The sequence below is a fragment of the Dasypus novemcinctus genome, chromosome 17 (assembly GCF_030445035.2).
Source record: "Dasypus novemcinctus isolate mDasNov1 chromosome 17, mDasNov1.1.hap2, whole genome shotgun sequence".
Classification (NCBI taxonomy): Eukaryota; Metazoa; Chordata; class Mammalia; order Cingulata; family Dasypodidae; genus Dasypus; species Dasypus novemcinctus.
The window spans coordinates 57,417,173-57,441,454 of NC_080689.1; the positions used below are offsets into that span (position 1 = coordinate 57,417,173).

The window sequence follows — 24,282 nt, forward strand, 5'->3', positions numbered from 1 at the left end:
TTTCAAAATCAGAAGTTTATTCAAAAAACATATAAAAAAGCTTAACAAAAAAATAAGAAAAGGCTATAAAATTCCCACATACTTGAGCACCTCAACAATATCAACACAGTCAACAAATAAAAACCTCACTAATCTAACTCCTTGCATTTTAAAGAGAAAAGAAGTCTTAGTGAATTATATTTTATTTTATGAGTTACAGCAGTGAAAACAGTTATCCAAATCTAGTCTGACAATGCCATCTTTGTATTATATAAAATACTATTCAATACAGTAACTTACTAACACTGAAATCTCTCAAAATGTATTTATGAAGTTAATTCACAGTAGTTTTATCAAGACAAACTTATAAAACAAATTAAATGATCCCTACCACAATACTGGAAACACTAAAATGCAATCCAAGTGTAAAGATTAAAAAAATGGAGCTTTGGGGATGCAGAATAAAAAATGTTTACATATAGACAACTATTATCTTTTATTAGAAACAAGGTAGAGGAAAGACCTGGCTCTGGAGATAGTGGTGCCCTGATGCAAGCAAGTCAGTATGAAGCCAGGGCACGTAACAAACACATCCCTCAACACTTTACACCCAGAGAGAAGCTGGCCCAGAAGTTTGTGCCTGGGGTCTTTTTTATCAGTCAAATCCAACTTTGTTCAGTGCAGGTCCAGAGGATCCCAGGATATATCTTAAATTCTGTGAGTGCTCCTCTGAAAGATCTCAAGTGCAAAGTCTTTAGATCAAATTTTGTGGAGTTTTGTAACAATCAGTACTCTCACCATTTGGTCAAATGAACTACAGACACAGAGACCTCTTTTATCTGGACTCCAGTCCAAACTTGAAATGGGCTGGGTAGACAGCGTAACATTCTGTAGAAGGCTGACAGAACCCGCAACTCCCATATCCATTCCCTCGGAATCTTTTTTTGACCGCTGAATAGGGTATTCGCTGAAAATGAGATCAAAGGAGAAAGAGGAGATAAATTTTAGGATGTACCATTTTATTTTCATATATTCACTTTAGTGGCTTATTTTTATTTCTCAGTTGATTAATGGAACTGACAAATACTTAAATGAATCCTCCTAATGTTGAGTTGTATGCAAATAAAAAGACACTGTTTCAACCTCAACCTATCTCCAAAACTGGTCATAAAAAATGCCTTAGGTCTAGCAGAAATTTTTAAACATCATTTTTGTTCAGGTTGTATTTACATTTTCTTTTAATACAGGTTGATCCAGCAGGCTTTAATACATTTACTTGGTGCTCTTGATAATCTTTCCTTGTAATTCTTCTTGTTTCAGGCTGCTAGATACCATGGGCAAACTGCATGTAAAAGGCAAAAGCTATAAGTAACATTTGCAGAACCTCACTGAAACACTTCCAAAATGGGGAACACACCAGATTCTAACTGCACAGCTCCATTATACAGATCCAGATCTAAAGAGTAGATTTTAGACCTAAATATGATTTCTTTAAAAAAGAAAAGAAGAGGATTTGGCTCAACTGATAAGAGCATCTGCCTACCACATGGGAGGTCCAGGATTCAAACCCAGGGCCTCCTGACCGGTGTGGTGAGCTGTGCTGATGCGCCCAAGGAGTGCCGTGCCATGCAGGGGTGTCCCCCATGTAGGGGAGCCCCATGTGCAAGGAGTGCACCCATAAGGAGAGCCACCCCACGCAAAAAAATAGCAGCCTGCCCAGGACTGGCACCACACACACGGAGAGCGGACACAGCAAGATGACACAACAAAGAAAGACACAGATTCCCAGTGCCACTGACAAGACTGCAAGCAGACAGAGAACACACAGTGAATGGACACAGAGAGCAGACAAGGTGGGGAGGGGAAGGGGAGAGAAATAAAAAAAAATAATTTTTTTTTTAAAAAAGAAAAGAGTGACTCTGAGAACATCTGTTTTCTTTCCACTGAAAATACTACACTTATAAAGTAAGAGCTAAAGGTTAACAACTAAAAAACACTACTTGGATTGCATTCGAGAGAACAAAAGAAAAGAACTCTCCCCAACTGCTGGCGCATGGAAATGTGTTACCAGTGAATACAAATGTACTTCTCCTCATAAGGCCTTTTAAAGCCTATTAGGTATCAACTATTACACTACCCTTTATTTCATAAAGGCTTGTGAAGGCCAAGGTTTGAAGAGTCACAAAACAACTCAGAGGCAGAGCAGAAAGGAAAGAAGCAATAGGCAGATAACCTACTGCTCTTTCTTCTTTGCAGACCCTACAAGTTATTTTGATTAAAAGGAATAAGCAATTAAAGTACAGAACTTTTAAAATATATCTCTTGGCAAGTGTGCAGTTATTTATTATTTAAAAGAAAACACGAATATTTTTTAAACCCTTCAGATTATCCATTAAAGTTTTAAGAGAGTGTACGAGTCAAATATATTTAAAAGATCAGCATGCTGGGATTCATTCAAAACAGTTTTTGAATAACTAGATGGGTTGCTCTAGGAACTCTTGGTTAAGTGCTCAATAAACATTTATAATTTCATTGCGTCACTACCACAGGGAAGGACAAATGGAGATAAAGCCAAAAATCATTGTATTCAAACTGATTGTCTTTTGCTGGTATACTACTTGAGAGCAAAGTTCCAAACCAATTTGACGATTAGACTAGAGATCTGTTCTGGTACGGATTAAGTTCATATTGAGATAAAACTCAAATTTCCAGTTGCATACAGACCAACTTTATTGAAATAACTAAATCCATATAGCACCTTTATCATCTGTCATGGGTTAGAAGACAGGGGAACTAGTCAGTCAAAATTTCTGGCTGCAAATGTGTGTACATCACATGAAATCCAACTCCATATGTGGATTACAAAAAAAAAACTGGGACCAGTTCTTAAAGTAAACAATCTAAAGAGTATGCTTATCAAATAAAACAGTGATGAGCCTCTGCATTGTTTAATTAAAGGGATTGCCAGAACCTAATGTGGAGTGGAGAAACCATGCTAGAATAATCAGGGATAAACAAAGGGAAATTACCAAATCATCTCTCTACCCAGCATTCTCCCTGAACCCCTAAGACTTTTCCTCTGCTTTTTACTCCCAGAAACTACATAGTTTTCATTTAAAGCATTCACTCTCATTTTTTGTCAACTGTATGCATAAATACTCTTTAACAAGTACTTTCCAACTGTAGACATATTGAAGACGGTATTTTTCTTAAATTATTAATCAAGTTTTATTTTTGAAATATTTTTATTTTATGGGCTTGAGCTTTTTTCTTTTTTTCCTAAGAAGATGTTTTAGAGAATGATTTTACCTTTTCCCTCCAAGTTTATTATGTTGCTTAGCTAAGGTATCCAGAAAAATTGTGAAGTGGAAATTTTTTATCAGGCCTTGTAAAAGAGAAGCCAAGGGGAGCGGATGTAGCTCAAGTGGTTGAGTACCTGCATCCCACATAGGAGGTCCCGAGTTTGATGCCCAGTACCTCCTTAAAAAAAGAGATAGAGAAGCTGACTAGGTAACTGCCACCCCTTCGGAGCCTTTGGTATTCATAGAGTACACAGCGTGATAACACAGCTCTAGCTGTAACTCACCTTGCCTGGAGAATGAAGAAAGCAAACTACTCAAAAATAAGGTTTTTCCTGGAGACGAATCAGGAGCCTCAGTTCTGTTTTGGTTCTATCACAATGGTGTTAGCTGAACGTGGGCAAGTGAAAGATCAGGATCTAAACATTCAAATCCCAACCCTTTTCCTATCTTGTAGTGAGGACTAGAAAATAATATTTGAAAAGAACCTTTGGCCAAAATTTTCATATTTTTGTTAAAAGTAGCAAAAACTGTGATTTCTAATTTTTGAAAAGAACTTGCCTAAGCTCCTCTAATATAAGGAAGATACAACTAAAATGACAAATATATTGTATCAAAAGAAGATTAACATTTAGTAAAATAAAAATATATTAGTAAAGAAAAATAAAATTCTTAGAAAATAACAGCATGTAACATCATGGAATTTAAAATTTTACAGAAAGAACTAAATCCAAGGAGAGAAAAAGACAAGAAGAATTCAATTAGTTCAACCTAACCCTATTCCTGCCACAAGTAACTGAAAAAGGAGCAAGTGCATGGATAGGGACTTACTACTTCCAGAGGTGAAGGCCCCCAGCACCTCCGGCAGTCAGGAAGAGCTCTCTGTTCTGTGGCAGGTGTCGCACCTGCCAGACAGTAGACTTATGAGCCTAAAGAGGACCAGAGGGACACAACTGGGTTATAAGTTCACGATAAAGGCCACCCTCAAAGAGAAAGTCTGTAAATGAAGAATTTTTACCGCTTAAATTTCAACAATTTTTAAGGAAATAATTTTAAGAAAATAATGAAGGTTCTTTCCTGGCATAATGTCTTGAAAATGACTATCAAGGTTTAGAGGAAGCAAATTAGAAAAAGCATCACTTTAATTGCTTTAAGAAATATAGTCCTACTGGATTTTACCAAAGAAAGATGTTATCAGATTAAGTCCATTTAAGTTCAGAATTATGAAAATAGATCTTACATATTTAAATATATGTAGCTCATTCTCAGAGAAAAGAGAATGCTCATAACAAAACAAAAGAGAAAACAAAAAAACATACTTCTTCCTAATGGGAAAGGCAAGTACAGACTGAATTTTAACTTAAGTTCCCCAGACCTGATCCTCAATTTACTGCCATTCAACCTGCTAGTCTTTAAAATAAGGACCCTGGGGAGCTGATGTGGCTCAGTGGTTTGAGTGCTGACTTCACGTTCCCTGGCCCCAGTACTTAAAAAAATAAAAATAAAAATAAAAAATAAAATAAGAACCTTGAGGACTTTAGACAGCATTTACAGTTGCAATATGCCAAGGCCTTTATCAGTCATGTTAAACTAAAGGATAAAACAGTGACTGAAAAAGCAAAAAACAAAAAAAAAAACAAAACAAAAAAAACAAGGACTGGAAGAAGTTTAATAACTTTTTAGAACCTCAACAACAGCCAGGAAATCAATCCTAGCAGTGCTACGTTCACTGTGGGAGAAGTGGAGGAGAGGGGAAAAGGGAGAAGCAGGGAGAGTGGATAACTAGACGTAAGCCATACTTGCACACTTTCACATTTTAGTGAGTGCTCAGTCTTGACATTTGATTTTAATAGTCTTCTGAGAGAATAACCATTAGCAGATATAAATGCATGTCTCAAAATACACACTTCAAGTGTGTAAAGCCCCCAAGTGATTAGGTTTCAAACTGTTAAAACTTATATTAATTTGTTTGCACCTTAAACTTCTCTTTTTCTTCTGGAAGTAAAGTTGATACAAACACAAAAGGCAAGAGGGGACATGAATATCTTAAAATATACCAAAGTCATTAGCTGACAGATTTAACGATTACTGGATTCACTAAACACAACAAAAACACTTTGGAGATGACACTGGTATTTACAAATAATAAAAAATGGAGTGCAAACTGTATATGGAAGAATTTAGTAATGTGTTATATGTTGTTAAAACTCAGCATATTCTGAAATGACAGGCAAAATAGTATTACAATTTACAGCTATCTTGTTAAGAATTTAGTTTATCAGGCAGCAGTAGTAATGTACAAGTATTAATAAGAATTACTGTATTACTACAAAATATTAATAGAAAGATTGGGGAAATACTACTGAATCCACAGTGGAAGGAGAGGAATCAAGGGATTCCTTGATTTTTATTTCCTGAGCTACTTACATACATTCTTATTTTATGGAAACTATGAATCTGTAACTGATCTTTCTTTCTTTCTTTTATCCACAAGGAAGCTCAAAGTCAGAATTTCTTGCAAATGACAGGATGTTTCAGCATGAATTTTATGTGAACGCCTTACCTAAGATGTCATCTTATTTTTTTTAACCAGTATTTTCTTTGCCCTGCTTTCCTTGTCTGTTTTTCTAATCTTGTAATACTATGTTTACCACTGTGCTACCTCAAATATTATTTGGAACAAGGTAAAGTATAAACAAATGAGCAAAATATTTTTGCGCATCTTCTATGTACCAATCACCATGATGAATCCTTCAAGTAAATTATTTCATTTACTATAGTAAACTGGAACATTAAATAAAATGACATTATATATGTATCTTTGTGTGTGTGTATGTATTTTATATTTTGAAAAGTACATCATTAGGTATTTGCACAAATATTACATATTTAAAAATACAAGGCTGGATTTTGTGGTTCAAATTTTTAACATCAGCTATATTCTTATGATTGCTTATACTATAAAATTAAGATTAAGTCTTCCAGCTAACTGAGGTCTTTATCATACTCAAGAAGCCTGCAATTTATAAACTTTGGAAAAGCACTCATTGCATAGAAAAACTTGTCAAGATCCCACAAGAATATATCAAAAATAGCTCTTTTCACATAAAGACCTAGAAGGAACCCTGGTGACTAATGCTATTTATTAGACTAACCCAAGTTATCATTCCTCTCCTTATAAAGACATTTCCCTCATATTTACCTTTTCTGAAACAGAAGCAAAACCTTTGGTTGGATGCTGTGTTCTCATGTCAAAAACATGGAACTTTCCTTCCAGGGACGTAGCTACCAACTTATTCATACTTATATCTTTTCTGTCAAACTCCACGCTACATACCTGAAAATAGAGAATATTTACCATTGATGGGCTCATCATCATTACTCAGGAGGTTCTGAATAATGAAAGCACTGAAACAGTCATTTTTTCTTCTGAATCAATACATCAAGTACTTTTAGTCATAAAGAAAATTCTTCTTGGTTAATAAGAGCAACAAAACCTCCTTGGGTTCCCATTCCCAGTGGGTGCATTTGGGAAGTCATCACCTAATTTTAAATTGTTTAATTCAGTTATATCAAGTCTGAGTTTAGAAAAAATTGTGCACAAAAAGTGCACAATTCAGGAACTGAAAATCTGAGAATGCTTGGGCAGGCTATTACTACTGGAGATACTCTAAAATCCTAATATAACAGAAAAAAATCCTCTTGCTGGTTTTAATACTGGACTGCACAGCCCACAGAGGATCCATGATTTTCATTCGATTCTCAGAGTGTTCCACAATCCCAAATGTTAGGAACCATTTGTAGAGGGGCAGTATTAAGATGGCCTATTAGAGGCCCTTTCCTCTATAGGAGTTGAGAGGTGTATGAAAATGCTCAGGGAAATAAAAAGCATCGGAATGTACCTTACCCCATTTTTTATGTTTGTCTCCCACCGCAATGACATATTTCTGAGATCAAACAGTTTAATATCCCCATTGTCATAGCCAGCACAGACGACACGTTCCTCTTGATTATATGCATTGCCTAGAAATCAAGATACAACATTTCAGATCTTTTTAAGTGGTAACTTGAAGGCTGCTAACAAACAAGTAACTTGCACCAAATATTATTTTTTTAAAACACACACAATAGTACTAAGCCCATTTTAACAATCCTGACAGGATATCAAGATTAATTTGATATTTAATATTGTTTTTTAAAAAGTGCATTCACTAAGATGGTATACTAAAGAGATCCGTGGACGTGCTTACTGAATTCTAAGTCAAAAGCAAATGCTCTCTCTCTATACTATATCTGCAAAGACTAATTAGGCCAACTACATTTCAAACATAGTAGGGCCCAGGGGAATAGAAGTTATGCTTCTATTGCTCTTTGGCAGTAACTATGTTTGAATGCAAAAAGAAACAACTTTAAAACTTATTTTGCAAAATGTTGTTCTGGTGTTAGTCCATCTTTGAAGAGAAACTTGATATAAGTTGCGGCACATATTTTTAGTTGCATGGACATGATAACATCTAAATTTATAATCTGCGGTTAAAAAAATCAACACATCCTGCTTGGATCTTGGGCTTATTTTTCTGAATATCTCTTGACAAGCTAAAATGTTGAATGAGAGGGAGGCCCCTGTAGCTGTGCTAGGCTGACTGAGCATCTTATCCCAGTGCCTTCATTCTCTACTGCCTCTCTCTCTTTTTCATAAACTCCAGCTCTGCATTTCTGTAACTCCAGCTTTCCATTTCCATCAGTGGGTTCCATCTAGATGGTAACTAAGCTTCTTATATTCATGATGTTTAAAACTAACCTCACCATCTTCCTTTACAAACACCCCACACCTTTTGAAACTTTTTTCAAGTGACAACATCATTCGCTCCACAATTAGCCTCAAAACTCAGTCATCTTGAACATAATTAACTCTGTCCCTTGTTGTTCATATAAAAAACCTACAAATTTTAATAATTTCACCAGAAAATTATCTTTTGAATCAGTCCCCTCTGCTTCATTCCCATTGCTTTTAACCTATGCCTACCTTGAACACTGCAAAGAGCTCCTGACTTATATCCCATCTGCCACTCATCTCTCTCTACTACATACTACTGGTTTAATTTTTCTAAAGCTCTGATCACATTTCATCTTTGCAAAAGCCTTCAAAGCTTTACTACCACCTCCAGACCAACTAAACACCTCTGGCCATCATCCCCAGGTCATCGCCAAGGTTTTTCCTACCACTATTCCCCTCTGCATACTTATTCAGGCACTTTTCAAGTTACTCCTTTATGACTGAAATTTCCTCCCAATTTCAGTGGTTCAATCCTGTGTCTCCTTGGTCTGAGCTCAAAACGCTCCTCTCCTGCCTAGTCATCTCCGCTATGGATTCCTGCTGTGTTTAACTGTGTCTCTTATGATCTCTATTACTCCCACACTGTAGTATTATATAATGATGTATGTAGAGAGCATGCCTTCTTTGCTAAACTATAAGCTTCCTGAGGTCAGAATGAGTGTTTCACCTTTGTGTGCCCAATGCTATTAAGAGGTATGGTGGTTTAAAGCTGTATGTATACCAGAAAAACATGTTCTTAAATTTAATCCATTTCTGTGGGTGTGAATCCATCTTAAGTAGTACCTTTTGATGAGGCTACTTCAGTAAGGTGTGACCCACCTCATTCAGGATGAGTCTTAATCTTACTACTGGGGTCCTTTATAAGAGAATGAAATTCAGAGAAAGCCACAGAGGAAGCAGTCAGAAGGGAGAAAAAGCCACAGGAAGCCAGAGGCTGAACATCAACAGAACCCAGAAGAGAAGGGAGAGGCCAAGAGATGCATCCATGTGCCCTGCCAAGTGACAGGGGAGCCCAGGATTGCCGGGAGGCAGGAATATATTAATTGCCCTGATGACACCTTGATTTGGACTTTTTCCAGCCTCAAACTCTGAGTGAATAAATTACCAGTATTTGACCCGACCCATTTCATGGTATCTGTGCAGTCCAGGAAACTAAAACAACAGGGTTCTATATATTTAGTCCATTTTATAAATGAAACAACTAAGGAACAGAGAGGTTTTGTAACTCGCCCCAAGTCATACAGCCAATTAGAAGCAGAGTCCTCTGTGGCTTTCTCTGTCTGAATTTCATTCTCTCATAAAGGATTCAAATAATAGGATTAAGATCCATCCTGATTGAGGTGGTCAAACCCAGGCCCCAACCCCTGATATTTGATACCCATGTATATCTGCCTCAGTATAGACAAAACAGACTACAAAGAGACGATCAGGATTTCTTGTGGCAATTTGCTTTTTACCATCTGATACTTCAAATGTAAGAATTCCTCAATAATTTACCAAATGCAACAGTCCAGCAGTCTCTCTTGTTTTCTCCTTGTACAGGTTCCATATTAGCAACAGGATCATCTTTTTGCCTTGGGTCCCACACCTTCACAGTTCCTGTCATAAGAAAAGTATGGTGGCAAAATTCTGTAGTGAATGAACAGATTGTTTCATTTCAGCATTGTTTTCCTATGGCTTCCTATATCTGTGGCAATATTAGAGATGTCACTCTTTTCTGACTTCTTATTGGGTAAATTGTATATAATATCAGAGAAATAACCCATATGTCACTATCTGACTTGATTTTCAAATTAATAGATATACAGAAAAGCCAACATGCTGTTCCTATTTTCCCACAAGGCATGATTGACAAGGCAAATGCAAATGTTATGTAATCAAAATCATGCCTTATTTTCTTGGTTTAAGCTTAAAACTAATGTATTGTTTAATTTATTTAGAATACCAGTATCATTTTAATTTTTTTCCTTTACTACCCACATAACCATTGGTATTTTTCTACACAGATGAACAAACTCTAATTTTTATATCTATAGCTTCTTATATGGGGTTTTAGAATACTATATTATATATAATTAAATTTAACCTTCCTGTAGCAACAAAGAGGAAAATATTAAATAAAATTAACAAATAATTTTTTTCAACTTAATTTCAACCCCCTCGTTTTTAATTCAAAACACCAGACTACTAACACATGGTGTCATTGCCTACGAGAAATGCAAATAGATGTAATAAAATAGCTAAAAGTACCTTTAGAGAGAATAGGAAAAGGGCAAAAAATCTTTAAAATGGATATTAAACTTAGGAAAAGGGAAGCTCTCCCACTGGATTTATCTCCAGGGACAGAATAAAGTTGAACATTAAAAAATCTGCTTTAAAGGGGGAAAAAATTTAAGATAAACATTAATTTCACAATAGTTAAGTGATAAAAAGAATACAAAAGAAAATCAGTAAACATAGAAAGAAGTTGACATGAGTTAGAACTGAGTACCATTTTAACCTATAAAATTAGGAAAAAGAGAAAAAGAAAAATCAATGCTGGTGGGTAGGTTGGAAATGTACTGACATTGTAATTAAGTACCATGAAAAAGACTTGACAATATATTTTAAAAATCATAAAGTGTTTACTTCAAAAGGGTTATAGGCATGATGCTCTCTATTTTTTCATTATTATTATTATTATTTTGATATACCAGGGGTGGGGATTGAACCCAGGATCTAATATGTGGGAAGCTGGTGCTCAATCACTGAGCCACAGTGGCTTCCGAGTTGGTTTTTCCATTTATTTTGCTTTTTTTGTTTTTTCAGGAGGCATCAGGAACCGAACCTGGGACCACCCATGTGGGAAGCCAGCGCTCAATCACTGAGCCATACCCGCACCCCATTCATTATTTTTAAGTCACCCTCCCAACAATAAACAAAAAACTTAAAGCAAACCCAGTGCTTATTAACAAGGCCTTGGTTAACTACACTTTGATCCATCCATTAATGTAACGGAATATTATATAGTATTAAAATGGTCATTGTGAAAACTCTACAGAAATAGGAACAAACACATACTACAAGACATTAAAAGAAAAAAGTAAGATATGAGATCATATGCACACTGATAATAACTATGCAAAACTGCATGTAAGGACTGGAAAGGAAAACAAATATAGTGGTTTGCACTAGTGTGGCAGACTGAATGCTTTTTTCCTTCTTAAGTCTATGCTGCTTCTATAATGAAAAAAAGAAAAGGTTCCTAAAACATAGTCAGCCAGCTCTTGAGCAAGTATTAAAAAAATTGCATTTCATTTTCTTTTAAAACTATCTCCTCGTGGTCATAAAGAGCCATTAAAAAATTAGCTGAACCAACTAAGGTATCAAAAGTCTCGTGCACCTCTCATGAAGTAACACAGAATTCTGTCTCAGCTTCGAAAATTCAGAATACCTTTGGATAATGAAAGCCCTCTCCCATTAGGCGCTGCAGGATGGAAAAGCAGAGTTGGTGTCCTTGGAACTCTCTCTTTATGGTGCTCAGTGGGTGGAACACAGAGCCTCAGTTTTCAACCAGCTGTCAGTATGACAATTTTCACAAGTACTAATTCTGCTTTTTAAAAAAAGAAAATGAAAAGCTGCCACCCACATTATATCATCAGCTGCCTCAAAAACCGATGAATAAATTTTTTATCTTCAAGGTTCATAGGAAACTATCATTCTTAGTAGTTGAACTAGCTCAACACTAAAATACTGCTTTGCCTCTATCTCAAAATATCCAAGTCTGAAACAACTGAGGTATATACAATAAAACTTGCCTATTAAAAGTAGAAGATTGTTAGATTTAGGAGATCAAGATAACTGAGGAGGATTTCCACATAGAGAGGAGACAATATTACATTTAAAAATACTCACAGGTAAGCAGACCTGGCCCAACGGATAGGGCGTCTGCCTACCACACGGGAGGTCCAAGGTTCAAACCCAGGGCCTCCTGACCCATGTGATGAGCTGACCCATGCACAGTGCTGATGTGAGCAAGGAGTGCTGTGCCATGCAGGGGTGTCCCCCGTGTAAGGGAGTCCCACGCACAAGGAGTGCACCCCGTAAGGAGAGCTGCCCAGCCCGAAAAAAGTGCAGCCTGCCCAGGAATGGTGCCGCACACACAGAGAGCTGATGCAGCAAGATGACGCAACAAAGCAAGACACAGATTCCTGGTGCCGCTGATAAGAATACAAGTGGACACAGAAGAACACACAGCGTATGGACACAGAGAGCAGACAACAGGGGGGGCGGGAAAGGGGAGAGAAATAAATAAAAAATAAATCTTTAAAAAAATAAAAATAAAAACACACACAGAAATTCTGACTCACCATCTCGGCTGCCAGTCACAATTTCAGGTGCTCCTTCCCCAATTCCTAGTCCACCTACACCATCTATAGTATTTATAATTTCCTTATGGCCCTTTACAGAATATACTGGTATCTCTGGAGCTTCCAAATTCCTGAGCAAACAGAACATAGATTCTCAGGTCCACCACATGTCCCAAACATTCAAGTCCACTATTAAAATTTAAGAACACACACAATATTTAGATTTTTGTTCAATAATATTGGGTTTTTGTTATGAAGGTAATTTATACATTTAACAGTTTTTTCTCCACGCCAGCGTCTTTCCAGCTCCCAGTGTGAACTGTCATCATTCAACCTGGAATTCTAACTTCTGAGCCCACTTTCCTCAGTGTTCCTCAAAGATGATCTGTGTAGGACCTCCACACATGAATTATCAGGGTTTGTGTGTTGTTTGCTAATACATGCAGATTCATAGGTTCCTCCCCAGACATAAAGAATCAGGATTTCTGGGATGGGGCCCCAAATCTGCTGTTTGGTACACTGACATCTGATAACTGCTTTAGAGAAAGAATAAATTAAAAATGATTTCAAATGCCTCCAAAGCAGGCCTCGATATTCTGATCGAGACCTTTCCGAAGGATAAAATATAAGTAGTGTTTACTTTGCATATATTTCTTACTTTACAATGTATTGTTTTCTCACTGAATTTCATGCTGATTTCCACCAAATTATATATTTTTTAGCGGATCATTACACTGGCCACAATAAATATACCCAAACTGGCTGAAGTTTGTGCATTCTAGGCTAGTCAAAAGGAAGGTATGCAGGAAGTACCTCTTACTGTGTGTGCTCCAGTCTATGCGAGATGATGTCTGGGTTAGAAGTGATTCAACCAGGTTATGTTAATACATCCCTTCTCTTTTCTTTTTTTTTTAAAGATTTATTTTTTATTTCTCTTCCCTTCCCCGCCCCCTCCCCTAGTTGTCTGCTCTCTGTGTCCATTCGCTGTGTGTTCTTCTGTGTCTGCTTGTATTCTTGTCAGCGGCACTGGGAATCTGTGTCTCTTTTTGTTGCGTTATCTTGCTGCGTCAGCTCTCCATGTGTGCAGCACTACTCCTGGGCAGGTTGCACTTTTTTCACATTGGGTGGCTCTCATGGGGTGCACTCCTTGTGCATGGGGCTCCCCTATGCAGGGGATACCCCTGTGTGGCACGGCACTCCTTGCGTGCATCAGCACTGCACATGGGCCAGCTCACCACACAGGTCAGGAGGCCCTGGGTTTGAACCCTGGACGTCCCATGTGGTAGGCAGATGCCCTATCCATTGGGTCAAATCTGCTTCCCTAATACATCCCTTTTCTTGCCTCACTCCACTTTCCCTCGCCTTTTGTCCTGAGCCTCTATCTACTTTTCTCTCTAAATCAAAAGTCTTTTTTTTTTTTTTAAGAATGTAACTATTCATGAAATGTAATCTCAACTTATTTCTGGGCCAAGATTTATTAGTAAAATCTCACTATTCAAAATTTCAGATAGTTCAGCCTAGTTTTAAGATGACACTTATTTTTGTACTATCATTATGAAACAATCAAGAGACGATATAGGACTATACCTAAAAGAACAAACTGTTTTACTGTTTGTACAGACTTTAAAACACTCCTTTTCTCTTTTAACATGAAATTAAAGGATTTGTCAATTAAAATAAGTCTGTAATTCCTGTACTACCCTAAGAAATTCTATTAGGGAGAATGGCCAATATTACATTTGTTGTATATTCTTGTGATGAAATAAATTACATTTATTTATTTATTACTAAAGAAGTTGTAGGTTTATAGGAAAATCATGCAAAAAATACAAGTCCCCACTTACCCCATACCCCTATTAGTAACACTTTGCATTAGTGCATTACATTTGTTATAATTTGATAAAAGAATTATTATATATGTACTATTAGCTACAACCCATGATTTACATTAGAGTTCACTGTTTGCATTGTACAGTTTACTTTTTTTTTTTTAATTCAGAAAGCTTCCCTTAGAATTTCTCTGAAAGTATATGACACAGCATGCATTCTAACAAATGCTAATTTAACTATTAGTTAAGCCAAGAGGAAATTAAAATAGCTTCCATTCTGTCTTATGATTCCAAAACAGATAAATATGTAAGGGCAATTTAATTAAAGTAACAAATTCTAAGTAAGAATCAGGAAGGTCATATTAGAAAACATGACATTATTGTATACTTTAAATGATTAATATGAGATATTCCTGAAAAATAATTAAAAAGGAATTTCAATTCATCCAACTCTAATTTAAACATGAAGAAATAGCTCTAAGTAAAACATGAAAATTAAAAGTGTTTGACATACTTTTTTTCATATTCGTCATTCAAAACAGGTTTATATTGATTTGTTCAACAGATATGCTCCTTAAAAATTGTGCTTCAAATATTGTTAAACCATTTAAAATTGAAAAAAAAAAAAGCAACCTTTAAATGAATCAGGGAGTTCTACACATAAAAAATTAAACAGAAAAACCATTGCAGTTATCAATCTATAATGCAAAATCTCTTTCTGAAATGTGAATAATATCTAATTTTTCAGTGTTATAAATGGGCATTTCCATTTATATTGTGTCCTTAAAGGCACAAGTGGAGTATACCTTTTAATTTATAAATGTATGGCATTAAATGCTAGCACTCAAATAGTATATGAAACTACATACTGACAACATTATTTGAAATATATAAAGAAAAACAGATTAGGATTTTCAAATGGATTTTGAATGTGAAATCTAGAAACATATTAAAAGCTCTCAATTTTATAAAATGTTAAAATTGAACAAGGAAGCATTTTAAAATTAGAATTGTCTCTTTTGAAGGAATAGTAACAATAATAAGACTACCAGAGAAATTGCTTATCTTATCTGTCTAATGCTAATTAAAAATCTTACCATATATGAAGGTTTCCATCAAAATCTCCAGTAGCTAAATATCTCTGCTGTAAAGATGCTGCACCAAATGTTCCACATTTAATGGGTTTGGCCTTTTCAATCTTGAGAGAAGGGAGGAGAGCAGATATATTATTTATGTAAGCAGCTATTTATAATCCATAATATTTATGGCTCTGTTATGGGATTTAATAGTACACATATTACAAAAGACAATTAAAATGTTTTCTGATAAAAATGAACATGCTATTCCTTTGGTCATTTTTCTGTAGTTTAAAAGCATATAACTGTCAAAAAGGGAGAATTTAAATTAGATTTTAAAAATCATGCTTTTCCTCTCATCTTACATTGAAATGCTGACAACTCTACCATTCCCATTGATTTTCAAATATGGAAATTTCAGCATTTACTGTGGTATTCTTGAGATCTTAGTAGAAATGAGAATGTAGTGAAGATATCTTTTCCAAAAGGGACAAAATGTTTGTCTTTCATATTTTTTTCCTTCAGAATTCTATAAACCAAGGATATGCCCCATTTCTCCAAACATTTGTATACCTCTGTCTACCAAAGGCACTGCCATTAGGACCAACTGACCAATCTTTTGAAGTTTCTTTAATTTAAAAGGCTGTTGCTACAAACCTTTTACACATTCACATTAGCAATACTACCATATACAAATGATGTTTAAGGTATGGGCTTATGGCGAAATCATGTTAAGAGAACTGAAATCACTGCAAGTGTCTTTGGAAATGATCCGTACAATATCCTGTCACTGATGAGGTGATTGAAGCCCTGAATTTCACTGATTTAGCGAGCTCAGGGGGAAAAGTCTAGCTTGGTGATTGAGTGCCTGCTTTGCATGTATGAGATCCCGGGTTCAATCCCCAGTACCTCCTAAAACTAAATAATAAAAAAAATATTTAATGAGCTCCTACTATATGCAAGGCACTGAGCTAAGCAGAAGAGGCTGTAACGATACATGGTCCCTCCTCTCAAGGAGTTTACCATGCAAATCAGTTTGTATTTGATCTCTCATATATACATAGCCACTACCCTTCTCCCACACCTTCCTCTGTGTTCCCTCCATCTCCTTATACTTCCTGATGTTTTCCAATTTTCTTACTACCCCCAACAGCCCCCAACTCTGCCTGCCCAGGTCATTGAAGTCCCTCCTAGAGTCTGTTTTTGCTGCCTTGGTTTCTAGAAACTCTGGAATCTGTAACTTGATGAGGTCACTACTTATATTCTTAGCACACTCTAGCCCTGTGATATCACTTCCATTACTTTCAGCCTCAACAGGGCAAAACTTCTAAAACTACTCCTTCTTATTTCACCTCTTATAATTTAAAAAAATTTTTATTCTTAAAGTTTACAAAAATAATATATGCTCCTAAAAATTAAAAAAAAAAAAGAATGAAGGGTATTTTAAAAAAAGAAAAAAAGAATGAAGCAACAACTTTTTTACCCTCCTTCTAGACTGTGCTCTACACATTTACAAGCACACAAAAGTTCAAGTTAGAGGTTATCAGTACACTGTTCTTTGACTTGATTTCTTTTCATGCAACAATATATCCAGATAAACTTTCTTCCCTCTGCAGAATTCTCTAGTTTTGGGGAATCTCCCCTTGTAACCCTTCAGCTTCTGAGCCAATCTTCATTCCTCATACTAGAGATGGGTTGTTTGGAAAAAAAAAAAAAAAAATTCCCTGCTGCTTTAAATGTTTGGTGGTACATTTCCACGTAGGATGTGTTAGTCAGGGTTCTCTAGGGAAACAGAATCAGCAAGAGATATCTGTCAGTAGTAAGAGATTTATCAGAATCTCTCACGCAGCCATGGGGATGCACAAGTCCAGGTTCCACAGGCAGGTGCAACCAGGAGCTCCGATGTAAGTCCAATGAAGATTCTCGACAAGTTCTGAGAGATGCTGGCTGTCCAAAGATGAGCTGGGAAATTCTCTCTCAATGCCGGAATCGCTTCCCCTTTTAAGGGATTCAACTGACTGGTTTAAGCTCCACTCACTGCTGATGGCAATCTCCCTGACTTATGCAATTATAACCAGTTATCTATGATTTACCACTGCAGTAAAGTCAATGGTGACTAAAGTCCCCAAATGTCCCTGTACTACAGCCAGCCCAGTGCTCCCCCGACCAAACAACTGGACACAATTACCTGGCTGAGTTGACACAATAGCCTAACCATCACATAGGGTATACATAATTTTCAAAGAAGAAAAAAATAAAGTTTGCTTAACACTGAAACTGTAACTGAATTTTTTTTAATCAGGATTCAACTTTCTTTCTAATGCATAGGTGATCCAAGATGGCATCAGTTAATTCACAACATCAGACAAGTGTTATTTACTTACTGTAGTTATTTTTAAAATTTTATGAAAAACAATACCTTAAAATGTGGTAACACTGAGTATAATATTATCAATTTAACAGTACAGTTTTCATTTCCAAACGACTATGTGCCTCTTCCCATCCCAAATAAAAGTAACTGAAATAACATGTTGAAAGTGGTATAGCACTTACCTACTATTGGGACACAATTTCTATAGAAAAATTAGTTCAGAGTTCCAACTTATTCTAACTGATGAACAGCTACCTGCCCCTTTCTCCCATTTTGACACTGGGTTCCCCCCATATCTAGATCTAACCCACTGATAATGACTCTGATGGTCTGAGGCAGAGTGAAGGCAGGCCTCTAGGGTAAGAAGCAGGCGGGCCCTGATGGATAGGAATATGGTTCCAGGAGACCAGGGGGATGAGGAGCTGCAGGGGTTGCCGGGGCGGGGAACTTGCATCCTCCATCTGATACAACCTCTGGGAAAATTCTTCTCAGAGAGGCACTGGGAAGACTGGTCGCCCATTTTCTTCTCTTCCACCAGCTAGGACCTTCTGCCTCCCATAATTTCATGCTATGACCTGCAACATCTGCTGAGGATTTCTTTTCTCCCTAGGCCACAGCGAGCTAAAACCTAACCTCTGCTTTTCAGACTTACAGTAAGCACATAAGTATTAAGACTTTCTAAAAGGTTTTCCTCCAGTAATACTAAATTGGAAGCAAAAACTTTCATCCTATGTTATTCCTTTACCTCACTTTTTCCTTTAGAATGGAGAATCTCAAATATGCTCCTGGAACACACTGATCTTGGGGCACTAACATAAAACAACAGGAAAATTTAAAAATTCACAAACACGCACATGCATACCGCCAATGGGTATGTTTTTCTCAAATTTAGGTTTTCTTCAACTTTTTTGGCATGACTGTTAAGAAAATACTGGCAAAGGAACACAAATGGGAAAAGCTGGAAATGAGGCTAAAAGTATATATGCATAATTACTTGTGAGGTAAAGATCAAAATATGTGTAATACAGTTATATTTTTCTACTCAAAAAACTCTTCTTTGTACAGAGATGGAATTGACTACTCCAATAGTTCACATGGTGTCCAGGCACTCTGACATCTGAACACACTTGAGAACCCCTATCTTAGAGGAAACTAAACTGCGAACAGTCTACTACCTATGGGCCCTCTACTCGGCATATTCCCTTTCACCATTGCATAGATCTAAACGTGAGGCATTCTTACAAATATACAGGAGTGAAATAAAATGTATCTACCTTTAGACAGCAGCACTAGCACAGGAGTAGCACTAAGGTGTTTGGTATTCAAAATGTACAAAGCCTTGTGAAATTTGGCCTGCCTCACTTCGGACCTCGCTTCCTACTACTCCTTTTCTCTCTACTACACTCCTGCCACATTTGCTTTCTTTTTGCTTTTCAGACATATTAACATCATTTCCACCTTAGGACTTTTGCATTTGCTGTTTCCACTGCTTGGACAGCTCTTCACTTAGATTGTTATGCCTACCCTCTCATTCAGATTTAGGTTTAAATGTCACCTCCTCAAAGAGGTCTGCTGTTTCCACTGCTTGGACAGCTCTTCACTTAGATTGCTATGCCTACCCTCTCATTCAGATTTAGGTTTAAATGTCACCTCCTCAAAGAGGTCTTCCCTGCTTCTCCAATCTGCAGTGGACCGCCCACACTTTCCCAATCACTATCACCTCACCCTGTTTAATCTCTTTACTGCACGACTACCAAAATTATTTCTTCATTTGATTATCTTCTCCCTTTCTAGAATGTGAACACATGAGAGTACAGACCTTGGATAATCTGTTCAATACACAGTAGGTACTCAACATTTGTTGAAGGAAAGTGTAAATGAGTATTTATTAATCTCTAAATTCTAATGCTGGGAAGAGAGAAACCACACTGGAGTTCTTTTTTTCCTTATACTAGCACTATAAACATGTTTTCACGTCCCAGCACTCTGACATACCTTGTAGTTCCCAGTGTCATTCACATGCATTAATGAAAATAGCATCCATATACTGAACACCTACACACCAGATACTGTCCTAAGTGTTCTTCTAGACTCAGACAGTCCTCTTTCTAAAACATACAACACTGCAAAGTAAGAATTTGGAATGCCACCTTCAAGATGAAGGTTTAGAAGACTAAGTGACTTGCCCAAGTTTCCAAGAGCCAGGTAGATTCTAAGCTCTTTCCAATAAACTAAGCTGCCTATGGGCCCATATGCAAATCAACTAAATAAATATTTTTATTATGTGGCCCCCATCTGTAAATCTGAGAGTCATTAGTAAGAAGTACCAAAGAAATAATCCAATCCTGCAACTGGCTGGTGAGGTAAATAAGACAGGCAAGAATTACTTTCAGGTTTCCTCCTTCTGCTTTTACAAGATACAAATACATGGTATAATGCTTCTCCTGTCTTCTCTTTTCTCTCCTTAAATCAGAGGAACATAAAGAGGTTTATAGATATTATTGGGATATTTTGCAAGAATCAAATTAAACTCAAAATATATAAATATATTAAAAATAAACTCAAAAGCACAAACAACATTGTAACCTGCATGGCAGTAATGACTACTTTGTCAGTTTCGAAGGGCTGAGCTAGGTGGGCCAATGGATTTATGAAAGCAGGTGTCTTTTTGCTGTCCTCAGACATTCATGGAAACCATAATAGTAGCTAAACTGAGAGTAAAGCTAATTTTTTAAAGTTTATAATAGGCTCTCTCCCCATTAAATATTTTACCTTTGGAAAGAAAAGATGGAAAGAATTAGGTGGTCACTTTAAATTTTCTTCCTAGAAAACTGGTTAAAAAGCAAGATCTATTTTGCAAAATTTTTCCACAAAGAAAATTAGTACATATTAATATTTGTTATAAGATTGAAAATGACCATAATGATGGTCAGACTTAACTTGGTTCTTTGCTATAATAATTAATTAACATTATAAAGAAGCCCATGATGGATAATTCCTGAGAGCTATTTCTGTTCTGTCTGTGGGTGGGTCTAGCACAGCCTGTCAGTATTTCCTCCTCCACATCCTGAAACTACTTAACATTAAAAGGTTTAGTCAACCCAATGCTAACAAGCAGTGAATTCAGTGGCACAGGGGCTAAAAGGCAGAATTTTATTAGCTTATTATTAATTTTTATAGTATAAACATCCACAACCATAATTATATCTTTCAGGGCCACCACTAGCCCATATGGTACCTTTGTGCCAATTAGAAAAAAGTTGCCCTTTATAGGCTGATGAAGTCTTACACATTTAATTTTGATGAGGAACAAAGAGATAGATTTCAGTTCCACTTGAATTCCTGGCCAGGCACCATTGAGTGGTGCAAGAAACTGCTCACCCATACACGGGAAGCCCTGCTCTCTAGTCCCTTTCTATCCTCTTCCCAACAGATAAGGAAGACATCAACAGAGACTGATGGTTTCCTTCCCATGTTTTTATCCTGGATGCATGTGCTTTGGAGCACATGACTTGAAGTAATTCCACAATGGTCAAATCAAGTATGTTTCAGAGTAATTCATCTAGTCCACTCTGATTCTCAGAAAAATCACTTGGGAGAAGTTTAAAAAATACTGATGTCTAGGCCTCTATCTAGTCTAGACTCACTGCAGCAGAATTTCTAGGGGTGGGGCCAAGGCATGAATACTTTAAAACACCAGAAAAACAGCAACGAAACACATTCAGGGAGGCCTGATACACAGTAAGTATAGAGAATCACTGAGCCTGTGTTTCACCTAATTTCTTTTCCATTGCACTATCATAGCCAAATACAGTGAAGGTTCTTAGATGTGTTTTTGTATATTTTACCATCTTTTGAGACATTAGGTTACTTAGGGGAAATACCTTTAGCTCTTCCTCAGCATTGCACCTTGAAATAGTAGAATCTCAGTAGATAGTGTAAGGTAGAGAAAAAGAAGATCCCAAAGGATACAAGTGAAAACATAAAAAGTAGTAATTTTTGTTGTTGAGATCATGAGAATATTACATTTCTGTTTATCCTAGCTGTATTTTCTAAATGATTTATCATGAACACGTATTACTTTTGGTAAAAAGCAAAATTATTTTAAAAAAATAAAACTTGTTAGAATTCTCCAGAATCTCTACAAAAGACATAGAGCAATTATTTCAGTTTATGGAGTGTGTGCCTGAAATGTGCACAAATCATATGTTCCTACTGAAAAGCTTGAAGTCTGCAGACGCTCTGTAGTTTAACTTCAACTGACATTTGTTCCTAATACTTCAAGTTTCTCTCTATTCCAATGTTTCCCATTTATTCAACCCCAAACAATATTTAATAAAATTTAACAAATCAATATTAAAAATTTGCTGTTATTTCCTATTTACAGACATACACGCACTCATTTTTTTTAAACAAATATTTATGATTGAGTGGCTGCCCCTAATAAATTAAAGAAAGACACTGGGAAACGGACTTTGGCCCAGTGGTTAGGGCGTCCGTCTACCACATGGGAGGTCCGCGGTTCAAGCCCCGGGCCTCCTTGACCTGTGTGGAGCTGGCCCATGCACAGTGCTGATGCGCGCAAGGAGTGCCGTGCTACACAGGGGTGTCCCCTGCGTAGGGGAGCCCCACGCGCAAGGAGTGCACCCATAAGGAAAGCCGCCCAGCGCGAAGGAGGGAGCAGCCTGCCGAGGAATGGCGCCGCCCACACTTCCCGTGCCGCTGACGACAACAGAAGCGGACAGAGAAACAAGACGCAGCAAAAAGACACAGAAAACAGACAACCGGGGGAGGGGAGGGGAATTAAATAAATTAAAAAAATAAATCTTTAAAAAAAAAAAAAAAAGAAAGACACTGACCTTACTCTCCAGGAGCTTACAATCTAGTTAGAGATAAATAGGACAGAATGTATATTCCTGACACAGATAAATCCTAGAAGAATACAGCACAAAGAAAAGCTATTTTGTGTAGGCATCAGGAAAGGTTTCATAAATGAAATCATCTGAATTGGACATTAGAATAGCAACAGGTGACAGAAGGCTAAATGGTAAGCAACATAAGCAAAGGCGGAAAAGAACAAGCCATGTTTAGGAATTCTGAGGAGACTGGCTGAAGAAGACAGACTGATAACAAACACAGGCAATCACAGGAATTTAACATGGATGGGCCCTTATAAATATCTTATCTGTCTGATTTGTATTCATCCTTTACAGGTTTAAAACCCCTATCTCAACCCAGCAGATTCTCACAGCTTTTGATTACTGGAGTTCTCAATCTTCCCTGCACTTGTGATCTGATAGAACTCTAACCACTTGATTATGCCTGTTACGTTTGGTTTTGCCACACTCTGCTTAAAGCCTTTCAGTGATGTCCCATTTCTCTAAGAATAAACGCATAAATCCTTTAAATGGCCTACAGATCTTGAATGGTCTGGTCCCTGCTTACCCCTTCCGGCTTCAAAACTCCCTCCCACCACTAGGCTTCCGCAATAGGTTTTCTCTGGATACCTTGTCCTCCATTCCCAGTTCGGCCTGGTTAGCTTCTACTCATCCCAAATCCGTTTTTACTCTCACCAGAACCGTGTTCCTTTATTTTAGAGAACTCATCTCGCTTTGTATTTATGCATCTTTGATTGTTTAACCCATTATCTTCCCCACTAGAATATGAACTTCATGAAATTGAGGACCTTGCCATTCACTTGCCTGGAATAACAGACACTCACTTGATACTTGTTGAAAGAATGAATAAATGTATTAGAGTGAATGCTTCAACAACACCACAGGCTTCCTGGGGTAGGGACATACTTGTATGAAAAAGCAGTTTCATGACATGGGCTTGGTAAAAGACTCGCAGCAAACAACTGCAAACTGCTTCAAAAGGCCTTGGATTTAGACATGAATTTTCTTAACGTCACTTTCCAGAGACCTCGCGCTGCATTGCGCTGAGGGTGGTTGGAGGAAGGGGCCGGCAGGGCGCGGACGAGAATTCAGGACTCGAACGAAAGAGTTTTACCACATAAGTATTCCTCAGTCTGAGATCAGCTACACTGGGCGCGCGCAGCTCCAGCTGCGCTTTTGAGGGACGCTGGACGACGGCTGGAAGCAAAGAGGAATGCAGACCCCAAGACTGGCACTCGCCCCCCAAGGGCAGACCCAGCTCCTGGAACTAGGCAGTCTCGACCCGGCACCCACCTCCCGAAGCAGCTTCAGGTCTCCGTGCTGAATCTCGTACAGCTGAATGACGCCAGTGCCCCGTGGGAAGTTGCCCAAGGTCACAAATTTGGCGCTGCAAGGCACCCACTTACAGTCAAACACCGTGTAGTTGAGGCTCTTCTGGATATGGGCGATGATCTGAGGCTTCTCGAAAGCCGACATGGCCTAGCAAACTTCACCTCCAGCAACCGCCAGCCCCAGACCGTGACAAAACACTAACCTGGATACCAGACTCCAAACATTAATGACAGTTTGTTCCTCCCGCTTGCCGTACCTCTCCCTGTGACGTCATAGAAAGTTGAATTTAGTTACTTAATAGAATGCCAGATG

At 37.4% G+C, this 24,282-nt stretch overlaps 1 protein-coding gene across 2 annotated transcripts; it reads right to left on the bottom strand.

Annotated features, from left to right (window-relative positions):
• Nucleotides 1-24,219, bottom strand: DNAAF10 (dynein axonemal assembly factor 10). 2 transcript variants are annotated; one of them, XM_004449186.5, is made up of 8 exons: nt 23,932-24,219; nt 15,391-15,491; nt 12,465-12,595; nt 9,613-9,714; nt 7,186-7,301; nt 6,481-6,615; nt 4,110-4,207; nt 1-946 (listed from the first exon to the last, which is right to left on the bottom strand). In XM_004449186.5, the coding sequence occupies exons 1-8, from the start codon at nt 24,112-24,114 to the stop codon at nt 739-741; spliced, it is 1,074 nt and encodes a 357-aa protein (XP_004449243.4). In that variant the 5' UTR covers nt 24,115-24,219; the 3' UTR covers nt 1-738. The 2 variants fall into 2 exon arrangements, with proteins under 2 accessions (XP_004449243.4, XP_071064979.1); XM_071208878.1 differs by lacking the exon at nt 1-946 and adding an exon at nt 3,566-3,668.
• Nucleotides 24,220-24,282: the final 63 nt, after the last annotated feature.